Source organism: Coptis chinensis, chromosome 8 (genome assembly GCF_015680905.1).
Source record: "Coptis chinensis isolate HL-2020 chromosome 8, ASM1568090v1, whole genome shotgun sequence".
Lineage (NCBI taxonomy): Eukaryota > Viridiplantae > Streptophyta > Magnoliopsida > Ranunculales > Ranunculaceae > Coptis > Coptis chinensis.
In genome coordinates, this window is record NC_141463.1 from 24,748,204 (window position 1) to 24,766,240 (window position 18,037).

At 37.0% G+C, this 18,037-nt stretch overlaps 1 protein-coding gene, 1 long non-coding RNA gene and 1 pseudogene across 7 annotated transcripts; all 3 read left to right on the top strand.

Annotated features, from left to right (window-relative positions):
- Nucleotides 1-771: 771 nt before the first annotated feature.
- LOC147480716 (uncharacterized) lies at nt 772-14,318 on the top strand (annotated as a pseudogene). The gene is made up of 13 exons (XR_015204203.1): nt 772-866; nt 1,079-1,178; nt 1,275-1,403; nt 1,635-1,829; nt 3,248-3,295; nt 3,374-3,502; nt 5,806-5,930; nt 7,657-7,766; nt 9,322-9,430; nt 9,631-9,750; nt 11,598-11,754; nt 11,875-12,020; nt 12,995-14,318. The product of XR_015204203.1 is annotated as an uncharacterized LOC147480716 (transcript).
- LOC147480717 (tRNA-specific adenosine deaminase TAD2-like) lies at nt 11,941-14,318 on the top strand. 5 transcript variants are annotated; one of them, XM_086576764.1, is made up of 3 exons: nt 11,941-12,020; nt 12,126-12,797; nt 13,616-14,318. In XM_086576764.1, exon 3 carries the CDS (start codon nt 13,616-13,618, stop codon nt 14,237-14,239), a length of 624 nt encoding a protein of 207 aa, XP_086432890.1. In that variant the 5' UTR covers nt 11,941-12,020; nt 12,126-12,797; the 3' UTR covers nt 14,240-14,318. The 5 variants fall into 5 exon arrangements, with proteins under 5 accessions (XP_086432890.1, XP_086432891.1, XP_086432887.1 ...); XM_086576765.1 differs by having other exon boundaries at nt 12,126-12,603; XM_086576761.1 differs by lacking the exons at nt 11,941-12,020; nt 12,126-12,797 and adding an exon at nt 12,961-13,095.
- Nucleotides 14,319-16,941: 2,623 nt separating this feature from the next.
- LOC147480718 (uncharacterized) lies at nt 16,942-17,657 on the top strand. Its single transcript, XR_015206930.1, has 3 exons — nt 16,942-17,121; nt 17,405-17,524; nt 17,622-17,657. It is a non-coding gene; the product is annotated as an uncharacterized LOC147480718 (long non-coding RNA).
- Nucleotides 17,658-18,037: the final 380 nt, after the last annotated feature.

An 18,037-nucleotide genomic window follows, 5' to 3' on the forward strand; every position in this document is an offset into this window, starting at 1 on the left:
TCATTAAAATGCCTTCAAATATGGACTCAACAATGAATCCTACAAGCAACACCACTAGTACAATGGCTACACCACTGCCATTTCAAGTGTTCAGCAACATAGTTTACAACCCCATTCGCCCTATCTGTTGAAGAACATGAGTCTTTATACCCTCCTTTCTGCTTCAATTCACTCTTTACCTGAGCTCAAATAGAGCATACCATAAACTGTTTCACACATCGAACGTTCTTATACGACTAAAAATTGATTGGAAAAAACTAAAGTTTTTGGTGGAATACATGAATTAGTCATTATATACGTAAGCAAACAATCCAAAAACCAGAAAAGTGTTTGAGAACATTCAAAATCATCAAATGCCTATACCCAATTTAAGAAAAGGATTATAATGTTGAATTCAAACGACATAACAGATACTTAAATACCACAAGAATAAGATAGAAGCAAAACTAAATTTAAAGTTCATGGAGCTGAGCCTATATTCAAGTGAGCGGAGCGAACGTTCTGGGCGGGGGATATGTGAACAAAATGTCATTTGGTTGGTTTCTGACTGTCTTTCTGTCCTCATTCCTCATTTCTTCTCTTAGTCCATCTCTCTCTCCACGCCCTCTCAATCTCTCCCTTTCCCTCTCCGCTCAGGCCCCCACGGGATAGTATAGTAGTCCTAAGTGTTAGTACTTGTAAATAGTAATGGGCTTCGGCCCAATTGGGACAAGTTATGGGCCTTTAAAAATATTTTTTCTCTGTTTTTTTTTTTTTAATGCGTGGGTGCGTGAGTGCGTCATGCATTTTGCTCTGCCTCTCACTCTTGTAATATACTCTTCTCTCTCACTCTACCATTTATTTATTGTTTGGCATTTTGCATTGAGGTATGTATGACTATGTATGTCCACTAATAATTCCAACTGATTTTTCTGTCACTTAAATTTTCAGCAACACTAGAATATTATCTTAATCGTGACATGTGACAAATAGAATCTTAAGTTGACTTTTCTTAGATGCAAGTTATTTCATGTTTATAACTAAACATTTTGAAGATTGAAGAAACCACATTCCAAACACCAAAAATGCATGCAAACAGGCTTGATGATTTAAGGGAAAAGCTCACCGCACACTTTAGACCTGTGCAAAGGTCGTTCCAATTCTGGGTTCGTGCTGCTGATATCTATACTGGTTACAAGGTCTCTCTCTCTCTCTCTCTCTCTGATTTCAGTAATGTTAATATTTGTTTAAGTGTTTTAAAAGAAAAAAAAACTTATATTGTTGGGGTGCCGCAGGTTTTTCAGTTTCGTGTGAATTTTGTGAAAGACGCAAAGAAGCAAGAGCTTATGTGGGAAAGACAACATGAAATTGCTGCTGAAAAGATCTACTCAATGTGCTCTGAACTTGGTGGCTTCTTTCTCAAGGTATTCCACAATTTTTATTTTTCACCTTACATGGTGTCTCAGTAGTATGGGGCCCAGTGTCTTCGGTTCGATTCCCACCTTCACAGGGAAAAGGGGTTTTAAGGGGTCAAGGAATAAAGTTCCCAGGAAAGAAAACAGAAAAGAAAAAGAATGCCTATTTTAAAACTATTGTGATTTCTATGTCTTCTTCAAATAATGAATTTGGATCTACATTTTTCGAATTTGAATTAGGTTGCTCAGATTATTGGGAAGCCTGATTTGGCCCCACCTGCATGGGTGAGAAGGCTCATTACATTGTGTGATAGAGCCCCTGCAACACCATTTGAAGTAGTTCAGCTTGTTTTGGAGAGGGAGCTGGGTTGTAGTGTTGGCGAAGTATTTGAACGATTTGATGCAGAACCGCTGGGATCTGCCTCAATAGCACAGGTTTCTGTATCTTATAGTCTTATTCTGACTCTCAACTAACTATTGATCTATGCTTGTCTTTCGACATGTATAAGTTTTCTTTAGCGATCAACATTCATATATGAATAAAAAATAAGTTTGACTCTTGATTTTATAAAGTGTGTTGCACCTATATGACACGAGGATACATGATATCATTACACAACATTTTTTTTTGAAACAGTTTCTCTTGTGTGCTTGTCAGTACCACAGGTAGCAAACGACATGTTTATGACATTCCTATATAATGCTGAATAATATGCTGCCGTTGATAAATGATGAGGTAGAATGAAATGTAAAATTTCTAGGAGACATGAATTTTGAGAGGGTATGTGGCTCCAAAGTAAAAATTGCAGGGCGCATCAATGGAAAAGAAATTGTGCATGTGGAATGCACGATGTTGAGATTTATGAAGACCTCCATTAGGTTTGAAATAGGACTGCAAGTATAAGATAAAGATACAATATAGATAACTATGACATAAAACAACTCTTCTTGATTTGAAAGAAGAGGAAGGATAACTAATCAGCAACTATAAGATATGAGGTATTTTGGTTGCTTTTCTCTCTCTGAATTTATCAACACAATACGATCCTTGTTCCAAAGTTTGGTAGTCTTAGAGGAAGGCTCCATTCCCAAATCATGGTAGAACACTTAGAATCTATGAAGCATGGATGCGGACACTGACGCGGCGACACATGCATATCTTAAAAAAGTAGGACACGGACACAACACGGACACGGATATTAAATACAATTTAAAATTTTATTTGTATTTATGTAACATTGGGTTTAGGGTCATATATCATAATATATCAAGATTCAAAACCACAAGAACAATAAAAAGAGTGGTTGCTGGGGGCAAGAGACTTTACAAACTTTTGGAGGCGATTTATGAAGTCTGTTTAGTTGTTTAGACTAGACTATTATTAGGTTGTCCAAATTAGAATTGTTCTTTTGGGTTTTTCCTTTTCTTTTTATTCCATTTCAGACTTTTGGACCTTTTCTTTTGAGATTTTTCATTTCTTTTTATTCCATTCCAGTCCTAATCCACGTCCATGATGTGTCCAATCCACGTCCAAACTGCTGTCACGTGGAACACGCATGTGCCCGTCGGACACGCGTCCAAGCCGCGTCTGACACTGACACAGTGAAATTTTTGCCGTGTCCATGCGTTAGAGCTTAGAATCTCTGTAAAAACTAGCTAGCTGCTTAATTCTTATGGAATTTTCCCTCCTCTCCATGCCATGATTTTGTAGAGGAACTTCTGCCAAGAAACAGTACTCTCATAACCCTGTTCCAAACAAATCCTTCCAATATTCTTTGTTTCTGCAATTCACCAACAAGGGCCTATTTTATATTTCTATATGGTCCTCACATTTGCATCATCCTTGATCGTAGGTCCATCGAGCTAGACTGAAAGGTGCAAAGGGCGATGTTGCTGTGAAGGTAAGATAAACAGGATACATGTTATCTTAAAAGGATCAAAGCACTCTTGAGTAGTTGATTTCTATGTGCTCTTTATAGGTGCAACATCCTGGAGGTCAGGATCTGATGATGACAGATATCCATAACTTGCAAGCTTTCGCATTATATTTGCAAAAGTCAGATATCAAATTTGACCTTTTTTCTGTGACTCAAGAATTGGAGAAACAGGTGCATATTGCATCTTTGATTGTCTTCATGATCTACATTTAGCATACTTTTGTAGTATCTTGTATGTTGGTTTCTTAATAGATCCTTCCACCTAAATTTGCTCTATGCAACAATCCTGTAACAAAAAATAGTATATTGAGATGAGGTCCCTCCCATTCAGACTGCATCAGTGATACAATATTACATGTTTTCCAATTGGCGCACCACATTTTAACATGAACAGAAAAGGGTCGAACATTCCTAACACCTGTTCCTTGTGGAACTCTTTTGAGGAGGATGTGTATCAGATCTTAGTCTCTTGTTTGGTGGCAGTTAGTATTAGTGAAAATTTCTCTCTTGCATTCTCAAACCATGTGCTCTGCCACTCAACATCATGGAAGCTGTGGGCAACAAAATCATTATCCACTCACCCCCTCCGGCGAAATGGTCGCTGGAACATTTACCCAAGATTATTTGCACATTATGGAATGAATAGAATAGAAGGGATTACGATCTAGAAGAGTGGGATATTCATCGAATCATTATAGACATCAAGGAGCTTCTCTTCAATTGGGCTTCCGGGGTATCTACTATTATAGGATGGAAATCTCAGAATTTGTGTTTAGTTCAGAGAATATAGTCATGTAGGCTTGCTTTATATTTTCCTTGGAATTTGGAATTGGCCTCCCTTTAGCGTCTTGCTAATGGGAAAAAATCTGGTCGCCTTTACTTATCCGCTATAATTTGTGGTTGCATTAATAGAATGCAGATCTACTGACAAGAAATACACAGAGAGTATATATTTCATCTCGAGGGAATTGAGTATGAGAAGGTATATAAGAGAGAGTAGTTTATGTTTAGAGTATGTGGGTTCACCTGAGTTCATGCAAGGTTGAGTCTTTGTAGCCATTCTCAAGAAGTTTGTGTGACTATTAACTTCAATCAATAGAGTTTTATTTCTTCGAAGATACATTTCGTTGAAAGGGATGGTAGGCATCTATGAAGCACCGATACATCTGTAAGGGTGAAGTATCGGTGTCCGACACGGATATGCCCCGATACGTGTCGGATACGCGATTTGGAGTATCCGATTCTATAATTAATTTTTTTAATTTCCGACACGCGGGGGACACGCCAGAATAGTAATCTCACAAAATTTTTTTGGAACTTCAACAAAAAAAAAAAAAGTGAAATAAAATCCAAGATAAGAAGAGATGCAAGAGAAGAAAGATGAAGTGATTAAGTGGTACCTGACTAACTAATTTTAATCTGCAAAAAATAGGAACTTCCTTTTAAAACCTCCATGGATAAATCTTCAAAACCTTCCTTTTAAAACCCCATTAAATCAATTGGAGAGAGTGAGAGACGGATATCAACGGGAGAGAGAGATAGTAGAGATTGAAGTTGGACAACTTGATTGACAAATCCTTTGTATTGTTTTGAACTTTTTTGTTGGCATTTGCTTGCAGTGTTATACAATTATACATGTAAGTTGCTGCTTAATGTGTTTGAATTGGTCATTTTATGAAGTAGAATTGTCATTTTAATTTGAATTTGGTGAAAAATGCTCAATTATATATATATATATATATATATATATATATATATATATATATATATATATATATATATTATTCAAACGGTCCATGACGATCCATGTCCTATATTTTTGAAAAATGCCGATCCGTGTCGGTGGTCGTGATCGTATCCGTGTGTCGCATGTCCATATCCGTGCTTCCTAGGTAGGCATCCCATCTTCCCACCATGCTTGCACACACCGATTTAACTACCACCATTGTGGACTACCCAAAAAGTTCCTTTCTTCATCTACCATGTAAGTATGTAATACTGAATTTTGTGATTGCTTATTATGGGACAATTATATTGAGTCTTTAGAAATAATAGATGCACTGGTTTATGTCTAGGTTACATTGACATGGGCACGCGCGTGTCGGTGTCCGACACGGATATCACGGGTGTCGGATACGGGCGAAAGCAAATAAGATCGACACGGGGACACGGATAGGAATAATTAATTAATTTTTTAATAATTATAAATTTATTAAATTAGATGGTAAATCAGAAATTCGAGGTAAATTAAATACAATATGTGTCCGACATGGACACGGACACGGACACGGACACGGACACGGACACGTGGATACGTATCCGACACAGATTTTATTCAAAATAAGGCGTGTCCATGTAACCTAGGTTTATGTATATCTTTGTTCTTCATCCCACCTCCTCCCCAGATATGACATGATAATTCAAGAATGCAAATAATGTGACTGTCTTCTTTGTTTTTGTGTGCATTTTGTTAGATTGGATATGAATTTGACTTTTTGAGGGAGGCTGAAGCTATGGAGAGAATTCAACGCTTTCTGTGCGTACACAACAAAAAGCCTCCTGTATTGGTGCCAAGTGTAGTTCGGAATATGGTGACCAGGTACTTTCACACTAAAGGATCACATGGTTAATATGGTTGAACATGCAGAATTTGAATCAAACAGACTCTTTTTAGGTCCCTCCTTTCTTAGGATTCTTTCTCGTAAGATTAATTATTTTAAGATGATTGATTCTTTCATTCTACATGATTTATAAGACGTTGATTCGATATGCTATACTTTTTTAGGGATGTCACAAGCATTTTGTTAGAGATATTAATTTGTCAAAGGTGTAGTCCTTTTATGTCTTTTAGCTCTATTATGGTGTCTGCGTTCAATCAATAAAGAAAACTAAAGTTTTCTTCTTGGCTTATTCTTTTCTCAAGCAAATATGGAATAACATCGGTCTGTCTCTCTCCTTTGGCTCTTTCCTTTTTCCTCTTATTTAAATAATAAAAAATAAGAAATAAAAGGAAAAACAAAAAAAGCAAGGTTCTGATTCTGTCCATCTGTATCTTTTTTATTTTCCTAGTCAATGAGCTTCAAGCCTTTTTTCAGATGTGACCTTAATGCAATCTATGATCATGTTGATATAAATCATTTGTTCCTTTGTCGACAAGTTCGAGCTCTTAGAGAAACTGGTCCCCAACATGGTGTCAGAGCGGTTCTTCCTAGCAGGTCGCAGGTTCAAATTTGTTCCATAGTATCTAAGAAGTCTATCCAGCTGTATCTCTATTGAGGTGTGCATGTGGGTGTCTGCCTGCTCTAGAATCATAGATAACACACGTTCCTACCTAGCTTGTGTTTGTCGTAAGCCTATGTGTTCTCGGGAAGGGAATGCTTTGTCACAAGGGGAAGTTTTTGTTATTGGGAAATGATTTGTTAAGGGTTGTTGCTAGTGGAATTACATCCTTAGGGATGAATAAAATTAACTAGTTTTCAAGTGAACTCTTTGGTGAAGACACTACTACCAAAGACGACTTAAATTACATTAATGACGTACCCAAGAAAAATAATAAAAATGAAAGAAAGAAAGAAAAGAAGAAAATGAGAGGTTTACATGGTATGTACTGTCTAGGACATAGTTTTAGCTCTATTCGATAGTCTTTTGGTGAGAGAACTTTGTCACAATGTTATTAGAGCCCTCTTCTATGTCTCAAACTTTGGAGCATCCATCTCAAAACCAATTGGTGATGAGTGGAGAGACCCACTTTTATACCGTATTGCAAGGCTTTAAACACCACATACGGGCTATTCTAAACATCTCAATGTACCCCCTAACGTGTGGCGCATTTGAGCCTAACACGTGAACAAAATATTAGGGTGACATGGAGTAAACATGCCTTTTGGCCAAATACATTAGCCTGCTCTAATGCCATCTCAAACCATTGGAGCATCCAAATGAAAACCAATTGATGTCAATTGGAGAGGCCTAGGAACTTTTATACCGTATTGCAAAGCATTAAACATTCCATGTGGGACTACACTAAACATTTCAACAGAGTCAATACGAGTTGCTTTGGCATTTCATTTTCTCATTTATAACTCTCAAATTGTTTAGGGTGTGTAAACTCACATTTGTTTGTGCCTTCACTTTTTTGTCATCACATCTTCAGATACTTCCTTGACATCAGTTCCTCTTCTTTGTCACTTTAATCTACTAAACATTAGATCTAGGAATGCATTGCTCGGTTAACCGAATTTTAGTAGTATGTGTTTTAAGCTGGTTTAGATCTTTAAATCCAATGTTGAAAGCATTAATATTACTTTTTTTCTTGATTTTGTTAGGAAGGTTTTAGTAATGGACTTTGTTGATGGAATCCCAATCCTTAACCTTGGTGATGAAATAGCTAAAAGAGGCATAAATCCTGGTGGTAAGGTTTGGCTGCAGCAAAGCAGTAAGCTCCTTCTACTTATCCTACAGTATCATATCTCTTTTTGACATTATTTATTTTGTCTGAATAAATTTCCACTTACATTTATTTGAATCAACAGACATGGATCAATATGTTATCTGTATATGCTCTGACATATAGTTTTTCCTTGTTCTTATTAGTACACCTTCACTCTGCTTGCTTCCAGTAGTTTATCTCTCCTTTATTTATGAGTAGCCTTTCATAAAATTAGTGTCTTCCTCTCGTCTCAGTGTGGGGTTTCCGTAAAGTAGCTGAGATGATCACAAAATGACGTCAATTTCACTCTATCAAAATACCCTGTAAGATCGCAAAGGGCAATAAGCTCCAATAACGGTTACCAGCGAAAGAGAATGGACCTACATCCCAGCTCTTAAGCAAATCCTACATAAACTGTGAAGCCTTCTTTGGAATAGTTCAATAACCGGATGCCAGACACGTCTTCGCTCAAAGTTGGTCCCTATAGGATGTCCCGCATATCGACAAGGGAGCTTTTGTACTCCATATTCTAATACTAGTTGAATGCTCCAAATTTGGAACACGCCAACACAGAACATCCCAAAGGATTGAAGATTTTGTCAAGCTAGTTTCCAAACTGGGTACCGCCTAAAAAATAACTAATATCTTGATTCATCACTCACCAATGCTTGTGTGAGGAACCAAAAATCAACAATTTGTAGTAACTCTCTGGCCTCTGGACCACCATCCGCCAGCTTGTGTCCACCTAATGAACCCAAAAGATATTGCCCTGTGAACAGTCTAATCAAGCGTAACATGACAATGATGAAAGGAAAGGAGAAAGTGGATTTCATTTGCAAAGACCTTCTTTCCTATGTACTTGGGGACCCATCGTGGCTTGAACAAGTGAACAAGAATTAATGTCGAAAGAGGATCTCCTTTGGATTGTTGTTTTTGAAGACCTATCATTACTTGATCAAGAAGTAAACAAACGTGATCATATCTTCCATAACGGACTCAAAGGCTTATTTCCCATGTGTCAGCGTTCCTACAATATATAAAACTTTCATCAGATCAATGGTTCAATTGTAGCTGGAATGGAAAGGATCATATATAAGACAGCAAACCCATGCAGTTCCACTGTATTTTTTGTTTGGACAGTTGCAGATGGGATCTACTTGAAAGTGTGTTTCCGTAAGACCAGGAACATTCACTCTGACTGATTCAGGTTATTTTTTGATTTTGAGTTGAATGATTATCCTTTGCATTTACCTTAACAACATATTTATGTCCAAAACCTTATTAAGCCATTATGCCTACTTCCTTCATATTATTTCATGTCATTCTTACCTAGTTACCTCTTTATACTCTTCTTTGGAACATTCTTTTCCCACTGCCACCCTAAGGTGTATATGCTCTTAAATTTTATCTTCTTTGGTTCTTTCGGGTGAATCTTTTGTTATTCTGCATTCCTCGAGACGCATCTCTATCAGTGACTTTTCTGTATCTTTTTAATATATGAAAACTCAAAATTGATTTTTTTTTTTCCTTAATATTTTTCTCTCTTTTCGTTTAAATATAGGAACATTCTTAAGAGTTTGATGCTAGTATATGGCCAGATGATCTTGAAGAGTGGTTTCTTTCATGCAGATCCCCATCCTGGAAATATCCTGATATGCAAGGGGTCACAGGTAAATTGATCTACTAATGCTTAAGTATTCAAAGTTTTATCACATTCTATTTCTGGGTGTTTTACAGTATATGTAAAATTCACAATAGGGCTCATCTTCAGTTTCAGCTGAGAACCAATAGATAGTCCTACCCTCCTAATCACCCAACTTGTTTCTAGTTATCAACCAGAATGCTCAAATATTTAAGCTTCACTTTTCAGGTTGCTTTGCTAGACTATGGCCAAGTGAAGGATCTCCCAGACAACCTCAGGCTTGGTTTTGCTTAATATGATCCTTGTTATTGCTGACGATGACCCTACTAGGGCATCTCAAAGTTATAGGTACTGTTTTTTTTTTTTTTTGTGCTCATCTTGGTTATGGAAAAGTAAAAAGAAGATATGGCCTTCAAATGGGAGCAGAAGGAAAGTTTTATTCATGTGTTACTTGTTGGGCTCTACCGAGGGATTGATCTGCTTGTCGTATCATATGTTTTATATGCCTTTATACCCTGGAGTAATATGATAGAGCATATTGTGGAGTCATTTAATCAATAATACATCATCTTACAAACTTTCATTATATACTTTGAAAATTTGAAGCATATTAATATGAAAACTTATCATGAAAGAATCAATAAACTCTTACACATAACACAGCATGTTGCAAATTTGCAAACAACTTTTTTGTTATATTTCAGTGTTATTATATACCCTATCTAACCCTATTATATATATAATTTTATTACCAATTGTTGAATTTCTGCAATGTTTGGATCAAATGCCAAAATTTTGCAGAAAGCAGAGTACAATTACTCTAAACAAAAATAAACCTAGGATTAAAGGCTCATGGTGGTTAGAATACAAAGGGCAGTCAGGATTGTCAAGTATGAAAGTCATCAAAGTGGTGGGTCACTTGAGCATGGTGCCACTTGATGCACTGCAGTAGGTGGATCACAAGAGGTAGTATAGCCATTAGTCCCATCACAGTAGAAGTGTCGTAATACTACATTACTATATAATTGATTATCTTATGACTCAAGGACAGTAGGGGTCTGGGACTGATGGTAGTGAGGAAGATTGTAAGTATTTTGGTGATAGTCATGTAGGTCAACACTCAATGGCTCTTGACGACCTTTTATGGTCTTTTATGATTCATCTACCATGGCCAAATTACTTGTAACAGTAAAATTATATTATTGCTAATGAAGAAGAAAGTTTAGAGAAACCACCATGGTATTGTATTAACTTAGTAACAAGCATTAGGCAAATGGGTTCTAGATTTGAGAGAATGAGCTTCAAACATGTATATAAAGAAGCCAATAGGTGTGCTGATTACTTAGCATCTTTATCCTCTTGTAATGAGTCTTGTCAGTTCTTTTTATACCTCCTCTAGGCAGTCGACTGAACTCTTTTGTTGAGGAGGATAAAGCAGGACATATTGTTTTGAGGTTTTATACAGGTTTAGGCTCTACCTAACCCACCTAAAAAAAAAAAAAAAAAAAGTTTAGAGGGAAAGGAGAGAGAAAGAGAGTACGGCTTAATTAGTTTCGCCTTCTCTCACGCTTCTTATATAGGAAAGCAGTTTGTTTACAATATGTAAAACCTCAAAAAAATCCGGTCGGGGGGTAAGGGGCCTTTATGTTTAGGGGAACACTTCCTCACTCTTCTTCGGTGGGCTAAGTGTCCCACCTATCTAATGACTTACGCAGAACTCTAACAATAACATTGCACATAATTTAGGAATGTGATTATTAACTAGGATTATTTGACTGTTGGATGCATGTGACTTTATCTTGTTTTCAGTCAAAGTTGTTCTTGGTGGGGCCCATCCAACGTTTTGTCTTTGCATCTGTTGGAAAAAATATATATATATGAGACTGCTGGTTATGTCGAAATTATTATTGTTGGAATTTTGCATTTGTCAGCATATAGACACTGCATTGGACTGGCATATTGACATACCAGCACTAGAGAATATTGTGCCCTTCCTCAGAATCTCTGTAGAGATGTCGAGATAATGCGCATTTTTCCTTCTATGGATGTTGATTCTACAAGGAGCTAATGTTAATGAGATGTGGTTCAGCAACATGATCCTTCATTTCTTTTCTGCCATGATTTAAAATTAAGCCAGAATCCTATTTTAAATTGACAATTGATTTTATTTCTTCTTTTTCTTCCAATTTGTCCAGGCAGCTTGGTATAGAAACCTTGAGCAAATGCAAGGATGAACAGAAAGAAATGCTTAAGTTGGCACAGTCTATGTTCGATACAAAATTGCCTGCTGGCTCCAAGATGTTGCAACCATTTTCAGAAGACTCCTCGTTGAAAAAAAAGATTGCTGTTCGGGTATGGAATATATACTTGCACAGATACAATGACTTTGTTTGCTTGTTAGTTCTCTTAATCTTAAGAAGAATGGAGTCCGAGGCAGATACCCTGTTATACTAACTTTAAGAATTATGGTAGAGTTTTCCAGAGGAGTTGTTTTGTGTTCTTCGCGACGGTGCATTTATTGAGAGGACTTAGTGTTGGTATGGGCATCAATATATCAGGTGCAGAGCAATGGAGATCCATTATGAAGAAGCGTTAATATGACGCTGGGAGAAACGAAGGTTCACATCTTTGTCGAATTTTAGCTAATGTTAATGAGATGTGGTTCAGCAACCTGATCCTTCATGTGCTGCGTGTGTGATTGTCGTTTTGTGATACTTTTTCAGGTAAAGACCTCAAGGGAATGGTACATAAGCGTGGTTTCGTAAGAAGAATATTTGGTTGAGATTGATATAATATATGAATTACAAGTATTTTATTTTATTATGCTGGGTTTGTCCGTCTGCTGCAATGCGGAGAGGCAAACTTCATTCTTTATCATTGTATATATGCACCACGAGGTGGTGTATTTTTTTGGGCGATTTATTACATCACTTTGACCAAATCTTCATAACTTGTACCATCCATATGAGCGTGAATATTGTGCCTTATGCATTAAGTGTAAACATTGCCTTATATTCAGGTAGCTACATGGTCATTATACTATTTTGATTCCAATTCACACGTACAAGGAATTGCAGTAAAAAATGGATCACAATAGGCCCACGTTCGAAGGTCCGCATTTCTCTGGCCCATGTATTTTAAATTGTTTTGAAATAAAACGAACTTGTTGGAGGGAAAGAAGAATCGTGTTCGGATCTCGAGGTAATCCTTCTTCTTCTGTTTCTCCGATGCATTTCGAAATATGGCCTTTTTAGATGACATATCATTGACATTCCAAACTGCATTTATTATGATGAAATAAGTTTGTTGTTTGTTTGATAAAATGCACGTGAGACGATTAATTAAAGTTAATAATGCAAAACATCTTTCTTATTACTAAACAAGAGTAATCATAAGTAAGTCTTTCTTGTTCTCCAAGCTAACAAACAAAATATTTTGATACTACTTTCAGCTAGGATCTGGAGTATACACATTTTTAATCAGATGCATTTCAATGATTACAGATTCAGAGAGATTTCGTTTAATACCTAGTTCTGAATGAATTAAGAATTGTTGAGGCTTCAGGCAACTTAAAACCATACTGATTTTTCAGGTGCTCTGGTGTTAGGTTACAACTTTAGAAGCAAAAGCTGTGTTACTTCCAAAGGACAGGGTTTCGGTTTCGATCTGAAGTTTTTATTTGGACTAATGGGAGTATTGCTCAAGCTCTGAGCCTTTGATTGTTCGAAATGCCTTTTCATCTCTTTCCCCGCTCTAATTATCTTCTTTCATCTGATTAGCTGTCTATGCAAGTTATATGTGATGAATTTGTGTATCTGGCTGTTATGAGCTTGTAAGCTGTAACATTGGAATATTTAAGTTTTGAAACCATAGCATGTTATTTTTCTGCTTCCGTTTTGTTACATGTGGTGATTCAAAATTACATAAAAGCATATGGGCCTTTGCTATGTGTGCTTCAACTTAGTTTTTCTGATTTTTGTATGAAGATGTTGGTTTAGTTTATCTTTTCGTTCTCTGTGGCATTAGGCTGAATTGGGTATTTCTTTATCCTTAGTCGTGCGCAGCAAATTTTACCTCCTGTATAATAACAGGTTTTTTTTTTTGGTATCATGAACACTGGTTTACCTTAGGATTTCCATTATAGCAATTAGTTTTCTCTTTCAATCTACTTCTGAGATACTGAGATTGACATCTTTCTATATTTTCATTGCAGATGGCCTCATTTGGGGAAGAGAAAACCGCAGACACTCTTGCATTCATGGAGCTTGCAATGCAGCAAGCAAACCTTGCTTTGGAAAATCTAGAAGTACCAATAGGGTGCGTGTTTGTCGAGAATGGAAAGGTGATCGCCGCGGGGAGAAACCGGACTACAGAGACACGCAATGCAACCAGACATGCGGAGATGGAAGCAATTGACGATTTACTTAGAAATTGGCAAGAGATTGGATTCTCAGCAACTGAAATTGAAGGGAAGCTTTCAAGATGTGACCTATATGTCACATGTGAACCATGTATAATGTGTGCATCAGCCTTATCGATTCTTGGGATAAGGGCTGTGTACTATGGTTGTGCTAATGATAAATTTGGAGGATGCGGCTCGATCTTGTCATTACATTCGAGTAGCTCTGATAAGCATAGGAGCAATGGGGTTTCACAAGGAAAGGGTTTCAAATGTACTGGAGGAATAATGGCCTCAGAAGCAATCTCTCTGTTAGCAAGATTTTTTGAACAAGGGAACCCCAATGCTCCAAAGCCTCATAGGCGGCTTCAAATATCAAAGCGAGTCATGCAAACATGTAAGATCTTTGTGTTTAAATTAGATTATGAAGTTATATGACATTTTTTGTAATTGCGTTGGTTGTACTTTAGGACATATTATATTGCTCGCATTAAAATGCCCTTTACCTCTCTCCTCTTACCCTCCCTTGTAATGGATAATAGTTGCAGAGTATTTCTAAACTTATATATTGAATTTAAGTGGGACAGTTGTCCTTATTTGTGCCAACTATAATAGAAAAGATAGCTTTTGGAAGAAAAATAGTATGGTGAGTGTATAGTTTGCACAAACTGTTTTACTGACTAGCATCAGTACGCAGGAAATGTAAAACCAAAATGTTTAAGTGTTAGTACAGTCAAAATAAATGGTACATCATAGATAGGTTCATACTATAAAGATTATATAGTGAAAGAGTATGTGATACAATCAACAAGTGATATTGTGGATATAATGAAGTAGTCTAGATGGATCTATGTTTTAGAAAACAGTCTGTTTAGAAAATTGTCTGTCTTTCTGTTAATTTGAGGTAGAGACTGTTGAAGTATAGCAATTTTGTTTGTCATGAACGTGACCTGTAGGAAACCTCAAATGAATGTTGATAGAGTCGCTATCTTTGATTTTCTAATCTATTACTAATTTACTATGAACCGCTCTTTAGCTTCCCAAGTTGGGGTTTTTCGTGTTGGCACCTATGTGAACTGAGATAAAAATGTACATGTTTCTTAATGATTTCTTGCACAGAGTGATATGAAAATGTGCAGGAATTGAGGAAAATGCTTTATATTCCTTTATTTTTGTTGCGAAATAGTAGATACCATTTAAGGAGCTGGGCATTGTTTCTACTTTAGGTCATGGCCTGAAGAACCACTGGGAACTGGTTTGGCCTCATTATCCATGTTGTCCAATCTTTGTGTAGGACCTGACACGAGGTTATTTGTCCTAAATCTTTCTGATCGAGAGGTTACTTGTCCTAAATCTTTCTGGCTAGGTAATGCTTAAACCATCGACAACCTAACCACTGTAGCTCCGAAGCCCAATCTCTCTGACATTGTCGTAGAGGCTCTAGTGCAGAAGCTCAGTAGTGTGAGTTGTCACGGTACATCTGTGAGTGGTAATATTTCTCTCAAGTTGTTTATTGTTCTATCTATCCTATCTCATCCTACATCGCAAAACTTGTGAAGTGCCAACTAATTTGTGAATTGCTGCTGGACGGAGAGAGGAGCAATTACTTGGAGCTTCAGAGAAATGTTCGGCCGTGGGAAATGATCGATTTGAGTTCATTGATTATAAGCTAGAGGTTGAGTACCATTGGTGGCGGAAGAAGTTATAGTTTCAGGAAGCTGTTGTTGGATGCTAGGTGGTGAAGGCCTCAAGACCAATGAAGTAAAGTTTGCCGGTTTACACTGATAAAGATCAATCTAGAAAGAAATATGCTTTCTTTTGCAGGGAATGTGGTTTTACTAGTACAGTCACTTTCTGAGCTCATATTCTTTGAGTCCGTCATATCTTTTAACTTGCAACTATAGTTTACATGAGCTGAAATTGTCTAACATCCTCAGAATACAGTATATCTTCGTTACTCTGGATCCACTTCGCATGAAAGTAGCCGAAGGAGCTAGTGTACTTTGGCTGGACATAATGATTAATTTTGAGGCGTGTTCCCATCTAAGGAGGGCTTATGCTTGTGCTGTTAACGATTAACTCTGAGGTTCACTGAAGCAATGCCTGGTAGCTAAACTATTGACCTACTTGGTAAGTAGCATGAGGTTGCATGGTTGCTATACGGTTTGCTTCAGCCGTGGGTTTTGCTGTGCTCTCGCTTGGCCTATTCAAATTACACCGAAGTGCAAGTCCTAGCCGGGACCCTAAGGCCCTACGTATATTGCATATTTGTCTCTCTGGCAATCTGGCGTGGTCATAAGCCAACATGGATCCTGCAAACCTTATATCGGATATTAGATTCACGTATATCGTTATGGGTTATTCTAATTTCCATCTAATCTGACTTCTTTTCCTTACAACATCCCCGCCAATCCATTGAAGTTGTACACTACAATTTTTCAATGATACACATGGAATCTACCAAACTTCCACAAACTATTTTCTTACATGCTTGTGATAATAAATTCTTTTGTCAACGAAGTACACAGAGTGAAATGTTAAATTGTGTTAAATTCTATGTTAGTGGTGATGCGTAGGAGAGTTGTGACATCTTTATATATATATAATAGCAGTCCCTTTTCCTGCTCTCTGAGGGTGTCCACGTAGGCTAATTTTAAGTACCCTTTTTACTCACGAGAAATCAGGATGGATTAAGAAAAAAAAAACGGAGAAAAAACTGGTGAACACCTTAAAAAGTCTGCAAAACCCACCGAATCTTTGTTTCGTATGAAACTCTTCTAGAATCAATTGCGAAATTATGAATGTCGGGATTACCATGGGCAGCTTTTCTTTTTATTCACTCCAAACTCACTCTTCAATCTTATTTTATGTTAGCTGATTTATGGGAGTCTTTTAAAGAATGGAGTGCTTTTGGCTAGGGGCACCTTTTTTAATACTCAATGATAGTGACGATGTTCTTCAATACTATGTGCCTTATGTATCCGATGATCAAATATATAGCGACTTCGATGAAATCGCCTGAAAGTTAAGGTATTGACTCTGCTCGTAATGATGGGTTTTGGATTATCGCGCGATGTTGTTTTCTTTATTCGAACTAATTTGATTATTTGTTTTGAAATAATTATTTTTATGAATTCAGATCCATTTGGTCCTTCGGTAAGATATAACTGTTTTCTAGAGGAAAATGACTTGGAAGAATTCGCTAAGATGGTAAACAATGAATCGGGAAAAAAAAAAAAGGGGGAAACAACAAAACTGCTGTAGAGGTCTCCCACTCAGAATGGAAGGTTAACTCTAACCTCAACCGCTCTTCGAACCTGGTAAGAGAAACTCTAAAAGAATTTTTGTTTTGTTTATTTTTCACGGTGCTGTAAAATTATTCGTACCTGAAGTGCAACGGAGCTTGAAATCAGCTACTTTTCTTCTTCTCTCGGCTTTGCTTTCTCCAAAACCCATCATTCTCATTAATTGTTTCTTTTCCTTTTTCAGATTCCCTTATCCTGTTTATATATACCCTATGGAACTAAAGTATTATGTGCCTTCTCCAAAACATTCTCCAAAACATTATTATATGCTCATTAATTGTTTCTTTTCCTTTTTCAGATTCCCTTCATTGCTATGTACCGTAAGGAAAGTTGCCCCACATTATTGAAAGATTTTTCCGAGGAAATGACTGTAACAGAGGATAGGAATAAGGATACACGTAAACTGAAGTGGCATAAGGTAATTTGTTTTTCATAGAAAAGATGAAGGATACTCACTCATCATCACTTGCAGCAATGAAACTAAATGTTGAGCAGTTGATGGTACGTCTTTGTAGGTACTTCGGGCCATCAAGGATTCGGACAAAAAGTGGTCTGCCGCTTGAAGAAGAAGAGCTTTAGTCATACTATAAGAAACGTTACGAGGAAGAGTCAAGACGGGTTTATGATCTAACCAGACTCAATTTAAACCAGAAGCTTTTCGAATCAATCATCGATTCGCTTAAGACCGCAGAAACAAAAAGAGAGGTTGATGATGTCGACTCAAAGTTTAATTTGGGTTAAATAATTAAAATAGTTTTGGCGGTTATTGCAAGTTATGAAAAAGAAAAAGGGTTCCGGATTTCTAAGACAACGATGATAAGGTTCTTGTCGGCGGTTTTCAAAAGGATGGGTTCTTTGGATGATTTGGACAAGTTGAAGGGAATGTATAGTAACAAATCGGGCTGAGAATTCTATGAAGCAAGTGGCTTCT